This window comes from Oncorhynchus mykiss, chromosome 32 (assembly GCF_013265735.2).
Source record: "Oncorhynchus mykiss isolate Arlee chromosome 32, USDA_OmykA_1.1, whole genome shotgun sequence".
NCBI lineage: Eukaryota > Metazoa > Chordata > Actinopteri > Salmoniformes > Salmonidae > Oncorhynchus > Oncorhynchus mykiss.
This window is the reverse complement of record NC_050572.1, coordinates 22,914,968-22,929,778: the sequence shown is the minus strand read 5'-3', so window position 1 is coordinate 22,929,778 and position 14,811 is coordinate 22,914,968. Positions and strand designations below refer to the sequence as shown.

General features: G+C 42.3%; 1 protein-coding gene across 2 annotated transcripts in view; it reads right to left on the bottom strand.

The window, feature by feature from the left end:
- Nucleotides 1-391: 391 nt before the first annotated feature.
- The window catches only part of LOC110488115 (lysophosphatidylcholine acyltransferase 1), a 34,365-nt gene continuing 19,945 nt past the window's right edge, over nucleotides 392-14,811 (bottom strand). For both annotated transcript variants that reach the window (XM_021560141.2, XM_021560140.2), the window contains exons 4-15: nucleotides 14,128-14,342; nucleotides 12,304-12,416; nucleotides 12,136-12,196; nucleotides 6,684-6,742; nucleotides 5,839-5,873; nucleotides 4,963-5,017; nucleotides 4,729-4,811; nucleotides 4,454-4,579; nucleotides 3,131-3,284; nucleotides 2,660-2,758; nucleotides 2,358-2,499; nucleotides 392-2,094 (exon numbers count right to left, since the gene is read on the bottom strand). In XM_021560141.2, coding sequence (XP_021415816.1) covers nucleotides 1,916-2,094; nucleotides 2,358-2,499; nucleotides 2,660-2,758; nucleotides 3,131-3,284; nucleotides 4,454-4,579; nucleotides 4,729-4,811; nucleotides 4,963-5,017; nucleotides 5,839-5,873; nucleotides 6,684-6,742; nucleotides 12,136-12,196; nucleotides 12,304-12,416; nucleotides 14,128-14,342 — 1,321 coding nt within the window. In that variant the 3' untranslated portion in view covers nucleotides 392-1,915. The remainder of the gene's footprint in view (nucleotides 2,095-2,357; nucleotides 2,500-2,659; nucleotides 2,759-3,130; nucleotides 3,285-4,453; nucleotides 4,580-4,728; nucleotides 4,812-4,962; nucleotides 5,018-5,838; nucleotides 5,874-6,683; nucleotides 6,743-12,135; nucleotides 12,197-12,303; nucleotides 12,417-14,127; nucleotides 14,343-14,811) is intronic.

Below are 14,811 nucleotides of genomic sequence, written 5' to 3'. Positions count from 1 at the left end.
TCCTGCCTATTTTTAGCTGAAGCCAGGATGGTTGGTGTGTGTTAATGGGCACAGTGTTAACTTTACCTTCATGACACAATGTTCAGCTTGTGCAAAGAGGGTGTGAGAGGAGAGGGAACACAAGAGGCCATATGCACTCGATTGGAAATAACTGGACAGTTGAGAAATTCCAGACATTGCTTTCACCTTTTCTGTGTTCTGAAATTAGTCCAGATGTAGGGTGGTTGGCGGGGAGTGAAAGTTACCATTAACTACGAAGATATATATATATATATAATTTGTAATTTTTCCAATCATCCTTGCCGAAGGCATAGAATAGTCACCATCTAATAAACTGAATATGTATGTTTCCACAGCTCCCACTAGTGGCAATAAAGAATAACGCCGCAGCTGTAGAAATGTCATGATTTAATTCAACATAAAAGGCAGGGAAGAGCACTGCATAGGTATTCATAATTTACAATTCACTTTCTTACAAAATGAATATATTCAAACATTCAAAGATGTAGATACCACAAATGTACAACATACAAAAGGTGGCGATTTAAAGTCAAACTGCAGAGAATTCCCAAAACAAAACCAACCAGTACAAAAAGCCAGAACAGATTGATGGTTTATCATAAAGTCAGAACTGATCACAGATCAGTTTTATGATGGCCCCCTGCATAATGGTTAATGTTAGGATTTCAGCAGGGTGGGCTGATCCTATATATTTGTGTAAGGTCAACTTCATTCCAGAGTGATATGAGAAAGGCAATTAAAAAAAAGGGAGGTAAGGATCTGAATGTACCCCCCAATAGAATCCTATTCCCCATATAGTGCACTACTTTTGACCAGAGCTAAATATGCACTCTTTAGGGAATAGGGTGTCATTTGAGATGGAACCCAACTCTTTTTCTCTGTTCATCCAATAAGAAAAGGGAAAACAACAAATGTTCATGTTTGAGACACCAATGTTTATGCCTATGAAAATAAATACACTTAAGCTGTGGGATGTTTCACTCAAGCAACATTAAAACCATTAACACGTTTAAAACCATTTAAAAAGGCAACAAGGAGCTCAATGTGAACGTGGTTTAAAAATAATAAGTCTAAGTTTGGTCCCATATTCACCCATTTTAACAGTTTGTCTTGAGTTGCTATGGTCTACAAGGCAGTGAGATGCTTAGTTTCAGCTCGATCCAATTGATCTCAGTCAGTCTCGTTATGATTAACGGCAGTGATTAAGCTCAGCTCAGTTTGGTGCTTAATCACCTGATAAAACTAATCTTGAAAAAAAATATGAATCATCTTACCAGAGTGTGCATTTCATTGTCATTATGATAAAAAGGAAAGACAAATAAATACCTATACTGTACATAAGAGAAAAGTAAAACCCTTTTGAAAATAAATAGCCAAAGTGTTTGATGAACTCAGGTGTCCAGGTCCTTAAACTCATGTTGGAAATCAGAAAGCATACAAAGTCCTTGAAAACAGTAGCAGACAAAACCAGAGATGGGAGTATTGGTGTGAGATGGTGTCCGGAGGAACAGATTGTCTCCACCCTCCATCATATTCTCTCACTAACCAAATCTCTCCCTCTACTCTACTTCAACATACCTAACCCTTCCTTCCCTCCATCTCTCCCTTTCACAGTCTCAATCTCTATCCACCTAATAGTTTCTTACTTCTCTCTCCCTCTGTCTATCCACCCCTTCTTATCTCAATATATCCTATCCCTCACTCCCTCCCTCCCTCCTCCTCTCTGGTAGAACATGCGGGCCACAGTAACACAGAAGATACAGTAACTGTAGAAGATAGATTTGTTTGATAGAGGCCCAGGACCTCCCGATCGTCCTTCTATCCCGCCATCTTTTCCCTCCTCCCTCCATTCCCCTCCTCTCTCTGTGATAGGCAGAAGATAGATCCATTTGAGTCAGTCTTCTTTCCTCTTTTGTCCAGGGAGGCTGCAGGTCTGCTCCTCCATGTCGTAATGGGCCACACTGAAGCCGTTGACCAGGGGGGCTGTGTGGGGGGTAGAGGGGGTTGTCCTGGAGGAGAGGAGGTACTCCTGAGCAAAGTCTGGGTGCTGCTCCACGAACCGACAGAAGTCATCTACAGATGGATATAGAGAGAGAGAAGGACAGAGTGAAAGAGAGATTGTAATTAGTGTTGGCCATGATCCCGTTAGTTGGACGCTCTTAACCAGAGTGATTTACAGTTAGTGCATTCAACTTAAAGTAGCGAGGTGAAACAACTACATTTCACAGCAAGTAAAACGTTTTCCTCAATAAATCAACTATCAGCAAAGTCAATGCTAGTAAGAAAAGACGAGTGAGAACGTTAGTGCAAGAAAGGGCGTTAGTGTGTGATATCACCGTGTGTGATCTTCCCCGCGTCAAGTGTGTCGATTGCTGAGAACAACTCTGTGACGTCGACCTCTGCTACTCCCAACGCCGTTCTCAAAATGGATGCCAGATCCTTTTCCACGATCGCCCTGTCCTCCTTCGCCTCGTACATCTGACCAGGGTCAGGACATAGGACAGTTATAACGTTTTATATAGCAGACGGTTTATATCTTTTCTAGGTATTTATATTATAAATGCCTTACAAGAGCAGACATTGGGTTCTTATAGTGCTTCATAGGAACTGTTATAAAGCTTCATTGCCTGTCACTCACCCCAAAGGCCAGCCTGAGGGTGTCCATGGCTTTAGAGGGTTGACATGCCACAGACAGGGCTATCACATACTCCCTGATGTCAATCTGACCATCTCCATGCTTCAGAGAGTGAGTAAGAGAGAGAGAGTAAGAGAGAGAGAGAGAGAGAGTAAGAGAGAGAGAGGGAGTAAGAGAGAGAGAGGGAGTAAGAGAGAGAGAGGGAGTAAGAGAGAGAGAGGGAGTAAGAGAGAGAGAGGGAGTAAGAGAGAGAGTAAGAAAGAGAGAGAGAAAGAGAGAAAGAAAAAAAGAGAAAAAGAGAGAGAAAGAGAGAAAGAAAGAGAGAGAGAGAAAGAGAGAAAGAGAGAGAGAACGGGACAGAGCAAGAAAAGAACACTAATGGTTATTTATTTATCCTAATTTGATTGACTGACTGAATAAAATCAGTGTGTGTAGGACCCCATGTGAGTTATACACTGTGTGTTAGATATCTACCTGGTTGAAGAGGCTGTGTAACTCTGTGAGCATGTCCGTCACAGGTAGGTCGAGGTAATGAGCAAAGTCCCCCAATCCCAGTGTGTATCCCCAAAGCTTCCTGGCTTTGCTAGCCTGCTGCTCTAACACCGTATCTGTCGTCCCCGCTCTCAGCCTGCACATAGAAAATACATGGTTTAGAAATACATTTCCTACTGTCCAGGGTTGTGGCTAGAAGCTTGATTTTGTCCATTTAATGCAGCGTTATTCAAAGTCGGGCCCGCGAGAATTGCAGTGGGATTCACAAATTAAATATATATATAAAAATCGGGAACCAATACAGATTATTTTAATGGGACAATATACAAACTTTATTGAGAAATAATTTGACATTTGATTGAGTAAATGTATGTATTGGCTGTCTTAATGTTGATAGGAGAAATGAGAATGTAATGAATTGAAGGTTATTTGTTGATGTGAAAATAAACATGTACCGGTTTTAAAGATGTGTCATTAGATTTGGGGTGGGATGAATTTCTGGTGCCAAAAATGGGGTCCCTGCTGAAAAAGTTTGAAAACCACAGATTTAAATGGCAAAATCAAGTACATCTCAAATAATTTGAAATAATACACTTTCTAGTATCTGAATGTATTCAACACATTCCTTTGACATTGATCTGCCATTTTCCTTAGTACTATTTCCCAGTATTATCAGTAAACCCAGTAGTATTTCCTAGTAAACCCACTAGCATTTCAGTAGTATTACCCAGTATTATAACTAAACCCAGTAGTATTTCCCAGTATTATCAGTAAACCCTGTAGGATTTCCCAGTTCGACCAGTAAACCCAGTAATATTAGTCGTAGTATTTCCCAGTAAATCCAGTAATATTGGTCGTAGTATTTCCCAGTAAACCCAGTAATATTTGTCATAGTATTTCCCAGTAAATCCAGTAATATTAGTCGTACTATTTCCCAGTAAATCCAGTAATATTAGTCGTAGTATTTCCCAGTAAATCCAGTAATATTAGTCGTAGTATTTCCCAGTAAATCCAGTAATATTAGTCGTAGTATTTCCCAGTAAATCCAGTCATATTTCCCCAGTATGACACCCTTAAAATGTCAAAACGAGGTACAGGAGATCACTCATACCCTACCTACCCATTCAGACACCTCAACAAAAACAGAATGTACGATTTTAGAATAAACATTTATAACATTTTTAAATGTTCTTATTCATTCAACATCAATGTTTTGTTACATCAGCAAAACAATTCTGTTTTTAAAAACTATTAAGGACCTGTAATAACGCTTAACAACCAATAGTAAAGTAAACTCCAACTCACCCGAGCCTTCGCGCTAGTCTATTGAACTGCAGTAGGCTGCTGTTGCTAGGGACACGCATTGGGCCCTTTGCTAGGCTCAGCTGGCAATCATCAAACGACAGGTCTGTGATGGGCAGCTCCAGGGCCCTATCAGAGCACAGAGAGAGCAGTCAGGATACCCCCCTGACATGTCAGATATACTGTATATGTGGCAGGCATTTAGAGAAGTATAAGACACACAGATAGCCAGATGTAAATTATGTAACCTGGGGAGGCCACACACACACACAACTAACTTGGCCATGATGCTTCTGACATTATTGGCGAACAGAGCAGGGTTGTTCTTCTCTTCCTCAGAAGGAGTGTAGAGAGGCAGGTACTGCATGGAAGAAAAACTCATTGTTATCACCTGCCCATCTTCCATTTCTCTTCCTTCAAGAAAGATTGGACGTCCGTACGCAGTAAGATGCCCCACTATGTAACAATGACATCATATTTGCTGAGTCCACCTTTAAAAAAATAACCGTTACCTCAATCTCTATGGGGTTATGAAACTGGCACAGTGTCAGCCACAGTATCTCAAACCTGAGTGGAAAGCGAGAGAGAGTAATCAGCTGATTCAGAAAGAAAAAAGGGGGAGGGGTGATGAGAGAATAGAGATAAGTTGTGCAAGGGGATACTGTGAAGATTAACCACAGGCCTAAAAACACAACATCCCCGTCCAATCTAAAACATATTGCCAGATGTGTGCCGTTTTTGAATATTGATTAGTGATTGTCAAGGACGCACAGAAATCCCAAAATGTGCGGAGTTTTTGTTTGCAATGTGTATAGGCTAAGAGAGCTTCATCAGCTGTTTATTGGTGAAGTATTGTTATAGCGTGAGAAGAAAACCTATTTGGTGAGAATTACAACACAAGGTACAACATCTATTCTAGCTCCTAAAGGGGCAGTTTTTATCTGCAGTTTTTCTATTGCTATTTATTCTGCTACCAATCAAATTTACATGTTAATTGTATCTTCTGATTACAATTATTATGTCTCATATTTCCCCCCATTTGCAATCTATTAGCTTCCAAAATATCGGTACTGTAAGTATATCTAGCTGTCCGATAACGCATTCTGATTGAATGGCTGGTCTGTATTTTGTAAAAACAGAGTGAATGTTGGGAAAAGATCTTGGTTCCTTTCTAAACATAGCAATGTGAATGCAAAGAGGACTCTGTCCACAAAAATAGGTGAAGTGAGCTGGCTAAAGAGTGGTCCTCATTCAAAGGCAGTGTGAATACAAAGAGAACAGAGTTCACATTAAAGAGGACTGTGGTCGGTTCTTTTAAAGAGGCCCATATGTGAAAACACGCTGAGAGAGAGACAGAGAGACGGAAATAATGAGGAAGAGATACTCACGCTCCAGGGCCTTGCCATGTCCACGTGATCGTATCCTGTCGGAAGAGGAAATTAGTTACACAGCAAGAATGGGGCCTACACAGAGGCTGCATCTCAATACTGTACACTGGCTTCCTCTCCTCTGCGGGCCAGACACACAGACGCATGAATAGGGATCAAATCGTACGACGTACATCATTGTCCGTTTTTGTCCGTCAAAAGTGCAACTCAAGCCAACTATTTTCAGACGAGTGCCGACGAGTTTCATCTGTCTAAAGACAGACCATTTGTGCATTTGTCAGACAATCTCTGTTGTCATTCATCTGTCAACAGATAACTCCCATTGAAAAAGCATTGGCTCCTTCTGAAATACTCAAACACAAAAATCACAGTGTGCTCATGGCCTAAATGAGTGACACACAGCAGGACTGGCACCTACAGAGGCTGCATCTCAATAGTCTACAGAGGCTTCCTTTCCCCTCTCCTTCATCTACAATGGTCTGAAAACTATGTACAAGTGAAAGCAACTTGGGGCATCGTCTATTTGAGACTTGCTTTGACGGTTTCAGTTATTTTGTGCTATCGCAGGTCAAGAGGAGAGGACGACATTGTAGAGATGAAATATCACTCCGCACAAGTATGAAGCCACTCAAAATGGGCACAGACTGACTCACACCTTGAGAAGAGAAAAACTAGGGCCTCCCAGGTGACGCAGTGGTTAAGGGTGAAATTGGGGAGAAAAGGGACAAAGGGTCAAAGGACAAAGGGAGGGAGAGGGGAAGGAAGGATATGGAAAGGAAAGTAGGCATGGAGAGAGGGTGGTTTGGAGGAGAAGAGGGAGGGAAGGAGAGTAGTTGTATGCTTACCATTCTGTTGGGGTAACGTAGGACTACTGGTTGGACTGGAACTGCTGGAATGAAGGCCCCTGAGAGAGAGAAATGTTACTGAGTGTGTGTCTGTGCGTATTTGTGTGTGTGTCTGCGTATGTGTGTCTGCGTGTGTGTGTCTCTGCATATGTGTGTGTGTGTGTCTCTGCGTATGTGTGTGTGTGTGAGCATATTCATAATCTCCCATATATACCGTATATCGGTTATTTGGAAATAGCCACGGGATGGTTTTTCAAAACTGTTGTAACAATTTTTGTATAAAAGTGAATATTTCTAGGTACTTTTTAAGTATACTGAAAAAAAGATATGAAACGCAACATGTAAAGCGTAGGTACGATGTTTCATGAACTGAAATAAAAGATCTCCGAAATTTTCCAAACGCATAAAAAGCTTATTTCTCTCAAATGTTAGCCACAAATGGATTCCTCCTTTTCCAAAATAATCCATCCACCCGACAGGGTTGGCATATCAAGAAGCTGATTAAACAGCATGATCACTACACAGGTGCACCTTGTGTTGGGGACAATATAGAGCTGACCCTATTTAGTCGACTGGTCGATTGTTTGGTCGCTAGGCTGTTGGTGGGCTGAGCAGTCTAAAATATATATGTTTTTATGGCATATGAGACACCGGTCTGATTCCCGCCTGTCGCAGTAGACAAATCCATTGCTGAGGCCGCGGGGTTGGCACACCATTATCACCAGTAGTACATTTACCGTTAATTCCCATCATTTCCCATGTTTTGTTACGGTAATTTCTGTTAATGCATTCAATATATTCTTATTACAATCTTTAACCTTTCTCATTGTCTAGGGGGCCGCACAACCTAGGCTACATTTGTGAGGAACAAGTTTTCATTGTCGTTTGTTTGTAGCGCTGTCAATGTTGAGTAAGGACGCACACCTGATTATACATAGAAGTAGGCCGAGGCTACCTGGCCTGCGCGCAAATATAGACCTATAAAATGTGCCCATTTGAGGATCTGATAGTATTTCTGATTGTCTTAATGCACCACCACTGTGGAACTTCTCAAAGTAATACATTCTTCACCTCAAACAGCAAGTAAACAAAGTCTGTTCTTACATGAATTGAGAATGACATTAGTTCCTTAACTCAGCCTAGATAAAAAAATCTTTCAAGCCCTCTTTCAATAACCACTCACCGTGAAAAGGGTAAAAAAATCTAATAAAAGTCATGCTCTGGTCCAGTGGAAACGTCATAAAATAGGCCTACCTGATTATTTCTTATCCCTTGCGCAAATAGCCTACAGCTATGTCTGTCTGGAGCTGACTGGAGCAGGAAACTGAGGGCCCAGAAAATGTTACGCAATGTTGCAAGTTCGCTAGTGCTAGCTTCAGATTGGACCAAGTTAATAGTTGACACAATGTTTCAAGTTCCTTACAGACAGGCCATGCATAGCCAATTAGATTTATAGAATACTTATAGAATACTTCTACCTACAGGCTGCAATGTTATTTGTTGGCCTTATGTAGGCTGTTTATATAGTTGGCAATGGCAATAGAAGTTACTTTGAGAAAAAAATGTAACTACATGATAATAATTTTAAGATACGAAGACTATTATAAATGAAAATAAAACTGTTTGACGAAAATGTGCACTTAAAAATAATAACTGGTATGCAGAAAAGGTAAGATAAATCGTCACTCCAAATGGTAGCCTATTCGTAGCATTACAGCAGGAGCTTAACAGCAGAATCTGCAAAGGCCAGCAGCAGTAGGAGGAAGAGGGTCGAAAGAACAGACAACTGTCTGAGACAGCCCTAGGACAACAAAAAGCTGATAAAATGTGCAGTTCTGTCACACAACACAATGCCACAGATGTCTCAAGTTGAGGGAGTGTGCAATTGGCATGCTGACTGCAGGAATGTCCGCCAGAGCTGTTGGCAAAGAATTGAATGTCAATTTCTCTACCATAAGCCGCCTCCAATGTCATTTTCGAGAAATTGGCAGTACGTTCAACTGGCCTCACAACCGCAGACCAATGTGTAACCACGCCAGCGCAGGACCTCCACAGCCGATGAAACGGGGGAGTATCTGTCTAATAAAGCCCTTTTGTGGGGAAAAACTAATTTAAAATTTGCATTTTCTAGGCCTGTCTCCCCAGTGGGTTAGGCTGGCTCCCAAGTGGGTGGGCCTATGCTGCGACCCTGCCCAGTCATGTGAAATTCAAATATTAGGGCCTAATGAATTTATTTCAATTGACTATTGACTAAATAACTAACTCAGTAGAATCATACATTTTTGTTGCATGTTGAGTTTATATTTTTGTTTGGTATAAATACCTGCAAATCAAATCACATTTTATTTGTCACATACACATGGTTAGCAGATGTTAATGCGAGTGTAGCGAAATGCTTGTGCTTCTAGTTCCGACAATGCAGTAATAACCAACAAGTAATCTAGCTAACAATTCCAAAACTACTACCTTATAGACACAATGTTTGCAGTTAACTTACATGTGTCATTTCACCGGTCACATAACTGTTCATAATGAAGCTTAGCGGTAGACCACAGTCACCTTATGTTTGTTTACAAGCACACAACATTAAGAGACTGGAGCCTTGGGAGTCACTCACTTTTGTGCAACATGAGTCAGGTGACGTAGTTACAGTATGGAATTCACAACCAAATGTTTGCCAGCTAGATGTATTATAACTATTAAAGTTAACTGTCTAAAAATGTGCTAAATGCTCTGTAGTTGTGCATTTGGTTTGCTAAATGAGTAGCTAGCAAGTTAGTTAGTTATCTAGCTAAGTGGTTAGCTCGTTTCATAATCAAGCTGTGCTTGGTAACAGCAGAGAATCTCCTCCTGGATCAAGAGCCTTGCGGTCTAATATTTGTTTTGCGTGTGCAGCAAACTGTCAGTAGCATTTTTGAGTTACTTGTATAACTTGATGAGCTGGGATGTCTGCCCTGTAAATTGTTTGTCAGAGACTGTATAGAACGTTCGCAATGACTCGGTTAGCATTTAACTAGCATTCATCATGGGATTTTACATGGACTTATTAGCATTGCTAACCTTCAAATTAGAGACTCAGTGGGGTTTGAAAACCGTGCCCTTTGTGTTCAGTGCTGCTATTACCAAATAACCTGGGATGGCATAAGGTTGGTATGAAGGTATGACAATCTGGTCAACGCCCATGCCTAATTCACAGTCGGTGGATGACTGACATTCTGACAACCTTCTGTGTGTGTGTGTGTGTGTGTGTTTAAGATGACTGACAAACTTCCCCCTGAGGACACACAACATCAAAATCCTGCGTTAATGGTTACAGTGTTATACAGTAGTACAGCCTGGTCATGAAACTGCTGGAGACTACCCTGACCTCTGGGTGCAGTGGGACCATTACCACTAGGATACTGTAGGAGTTATGACTGGATGATTATGTAGGAGTATGGAGAGAGGGATGAGGAGGTATGAGAGGGAGAGAGGGGGCGAGAGAAAGAACAAGGGGATAGAGAAAGAGGGAGAGAGAGGGGCATATGCATGTGAAGATCGGTGAGATTGACATTTTAGTACAGCAGAGAGGAAGAGATGAGGGAATTCAGAAAAGAGAGAGAAGATCAGACAAAAGCAAAAAGAAGGGAAGATGAAAATATGATTGAGACATACTGTATGCCAGGGCTGTTTGGCAGAGAGCCAGTGAGAGGACTAAACAAGAGACACATTGGACAGCTAAATCCAGACAAGACCGAGGTACTTATTGTTGGAGCCAAAGCACAGTGAGAGAATTTAGCCTCACATTTTAATTCACGGGCAATAAAGGTAAAACACCAAGTAAAAAAACATAGGTGTTATTCTATTGGTTTTTAAATCAATCCACGATTGTGCATCCCAATACACGTCAGACATGTTTTTAAGTTATGTACCCAGTAGGTCCCTCAGGTTCTCTGGCCTTTTAACTATCCCAAAGCCTAAGATCAAGAGGAATGGAGGTGTATCCTTTAGTTAATATGCCCCCAGCCTCTGGAATAGCCTGCCAGAGAACCTGAGGGGGGACCAAGAGGCATGGAAAGGTAGCTTTTAGTTACTATGCCCCCAGCCTCAGGAATAGCCTGCCAGAGAACCTGAGGGGGACCAAGAGGCATGGAAAGGTAGCTTTTAGTTACTATGCCCCCAGCCTCAGGAATAGCCTGCCAGAGAACCTGAGGGGGACCAAGAGGCATGGAAAGGTAGCTTTTAGTTACTATGCCCCCAGCCTCAGGAATAGCCTGCCAGAGAACCTGAGGGGGACCAAGAGGCATGGAAAGGTAGCTTTTAGTTACTATGCCCCCAGCCTCAGGAATAGCCTGCCAGAGAACCTGAGGAGGACCAAGAGGCATGGAAAGGTAGCTTTTAGTTACTATGCCCCCAGCCTCTGGAATAGCCTGCCAGAGAACCTGAGGGGGACCAAGAGGCATGGAGAAGCGAGACTGAAACTGTGGACAAAAAGAGATCTTAAAAAGCTTTGCTTTTCCTTAGGGTGCTTTTTATTTGTTCAGATTTTACTGTTATTCTTTAGTTTTTTTAATCCTCTTACTTAAATATTTCATTTTATTTTCATTGTTTTTATTAGTTTTTTCCTGTGACGACCACTGTATTGCATTTCTGAAATGTGCCGTATAAATAAAAATGGATTTGGACCGACAACCCAGAGTTAAACTGAAAGCTGGGTTTCAAGGGGCAACACTACACAGACGGGAACACGCTTAGATAAACAGGGATTTACAGCTCCAGTCAGAGCTGGTCAGTGAAATTCCTATTATATATAACTATTTACCTTTGCCATAGCCCAAAATATAACAATGTTACTCCATTGTTTACAAACAACAATGTATGTCTTTCCTTGCATCTGGAGCCCTGTCTATGAACTTGTGGTGACATTTCCCTAGCCCCAACCCTCAGCTGTATACCATCACAAACGGCGAGGACACCATTTTGTTGTTTTTCGTTTCCCAGAATGTCGCTTAACTGAACAGGGTGAGACAGGTTTAGAAAAGCTTGGCTTATGGGGACAGGACAGTGACACAGGGGTAGAACAGAAGGGATTACTCTGTGGGGACAGCTACAATGAAGAGGGGTCACTAGTGGGAACACACACACAAAGCGACAACACACACACACACGCTGAACAGAAATACACACACATGGAAGTGCGCATTCAAGACTCACATACACAGTGACAGGCACAAGGGGTGCAATTTTCAAACCCCACTGAGAGAGAGGGCGAGAGAAACAGACACACACACAGACAGAGAGAGAGAGCGACGGCGCGAGAGAGAGAGCGTGCGCGCAAGAGAGGAACAGCGAATGAGAAACAGCGAGCGCGACACAGAGCGCGAGAGCGACACAGAGCGACAGACAGAGAGACGCAGAGACAGAGACGCAGAGACAGACAGATGAGGACCTGGTCAGCATAAAGAACACATACCAGGCTTGAATGTGATGAGGCAGGATCTGTTGGTACACGTCCCCTCTGGAAATATCATTATCTGCAAACACACACACACACAGTACAGTACACATATGGGTACTTATCTAAATACACTGTACATTGAATTAGACTTCCAAGATTGAGGAAGGTTGGTCTTTACGTTACCTGAGGCCACTCCCCTCCAGCGTGGGCTCTGCGTTTGATCTCCTCAACCGTCTTCTTGCGAGAATCCTGGTCCGACCGCGACACGAACACTGGCCTTATGAACTTTATCAGAGCTGGTGGGGCAGGGAGAGACAGAAGGGGATGAGGGAAAGACATTGGGGAGAGAAAGAGGAATGATAGATTAGTGATTAGCACAGCATAATATCAATATAACAATAATGTTATAATGACAATATGGTCATCATTAACACCTGGTCTCACCACCTCATACTGTTCCTCTCTCCAACCGTCATGTCAACTCTGATAACCTCACTAACACACAACAGTCAATATCTATCAGAAGACTATGGTTCTCACTGCCCCTGACAGAGACTGGGGTGGGTTTCTCATGCATACTACCGTGCTCCACACTCTCATGCTCTGAGCGCATTCTCCGACAACCTTCTCTTGAGTACATTCTTGTGAGGTTGAGTGTGTGGAGAACGCATAAAACAATACATTTGAGAAGCAGTCACACTCCCCCAACTGTATTACCTCACGCTGCACCTCCCCATTCACTGAACCTTCTTCCAGCCAGGACAGTGGCAACCATAGACGATACAAGACATACACAAACCAAATGTTTTACTGCGTAATTATACGCTAGATATGTGAACTGTAATAATCTAGCTAGCTAGCTAGTTAAACAGGCAAAATGTCCTAACACTAACGTTATGCAAGGTAGATGTACATATTTTGTGGGTAGCTACCAATTCTTCGTGGTTTGCCCTATTGACTTACTATGGACATGGGACTTACCCATTCACTGAACGGTCTTTCAGCCAGGACAATGGCAATAGAGACGAAACAAGATATACACAAGGCAACCGTTTTACTTCATAACTATCAGCTAGCTAAATGTGAATTGTAACAATATAGCTAACCAGATAGTTTAAGAAGCAAAAATGACCTAAAACTAATAATAGGCAATAGATTCATGGGTAGCTAGCTAACTATTCTTTGTGGCTATCTGGTTAGCTAACAGTAGTAGCTAGCTCTATTGACCTATTATGGGCTTGCCAGAATTAACAGTATTTATTTACTAATGTATCAAGATCAAATATTGTAGTCAGGCAACACACGAGATGTGAAGAGGCAACACACGAGATGTGAAGAGGCAACACACGAGATGTGAAGAGGCAACACACGAGATGTGAAGAGGCAACACACGAGATGTGAAGAGGCAACACACGAGATGTGAAGAGGCAACACACGAGATGTGAATAGGAAACATTTCATTGCAAAGTCGGAGTGTATTTTCTATCACTTCCGTTCAAATAATGGCCACCATTGATTTGAACACATTTTGTATATTTGTTTAAAGTGGTTGCGTCATATTTCTTTGCATACCTTCCGTTGAAGCTTGTGCATCGATGCATGCTTCAAAATATGTACAAACGGAGTGCGCATTCGAGAAGTGCCCTCCATGCTCTGTTTCGCATACTTTCATTTGGACTCATACTCTGACCCTCCCGCGCTCCAATTTGCGTGCTTGGAGCACAGTAGTATGCATTTTGAGACACACCCAGAGAAAAATGAAGAAGACTGCGGTACCAGAGAGAGAGAATGAAGATCAACAGACCGGGAAAGAAAGAGATGAGGAAGACTGTGGAACCAGAGAGAGAGAATGAAGATCACGACTAGAGTACACACTTCCCTAGACAGTGAGACAGACTGAAAAGGCCTGACAAATCAGGAAGAGGCAGAGAGAAGGCAAAAGAGAGGTGAGGAAGACAGTGGTATTTAATGAAGATGAGAGAGATGACAATGAGGACGACTACTCACTGCCCCAGACGGGGATGTTCTTGCTCTCGGTCTTCATGACGATAGAGGCCATGGTCATGGTGACGGGGATGGCGTCAAAGTAGGACGAGTGAGGGGCCAGGGTGAGGATGGGCGCCTGCGAGGGCGGAGCCGGTTCCCCTTTCACCGTCACCCAATGGAACCCTCCACAGAACCACATGGCACGCATGATCCCCCTCAGGGCGATGTCACAGATCCTGTAGGAGAGAGACTGATTGAGGGCGTGTGTGTTTATTTTTATTTAACCTTTACTTATACAGTTAGTTTACTTAAGACTTGTTTGCAATTATGTCCTGTTGCGCGCACATGTGTGTTTGCCCTGGCAATGTCAATTGTATCCAAACCTTCTACAAATATTCCACAATATTTGTCATTATCAGGTGTTTTCATTTTATACACCGAGTGTACAAAACATTATATTGAGTTACACCACCGTCGAAAGCATTTCACAGGGATACTGGCCCATGTGGACGCCAAAGCTTCACACAGTTGTGTCAAGTTGGCTGGATGTCCTTTGGATGGTGGACCATTCTTGATACACACGGGAAACTGTTGAGCATGAAAAACCCAGCAGCGTTGCAGTTCTTGACATACTCAAACTTGTGCGTCTGGCACCTACTACCATACCCCATTCAAAAGGAACTTCAATATTTTATCCAGCCCATT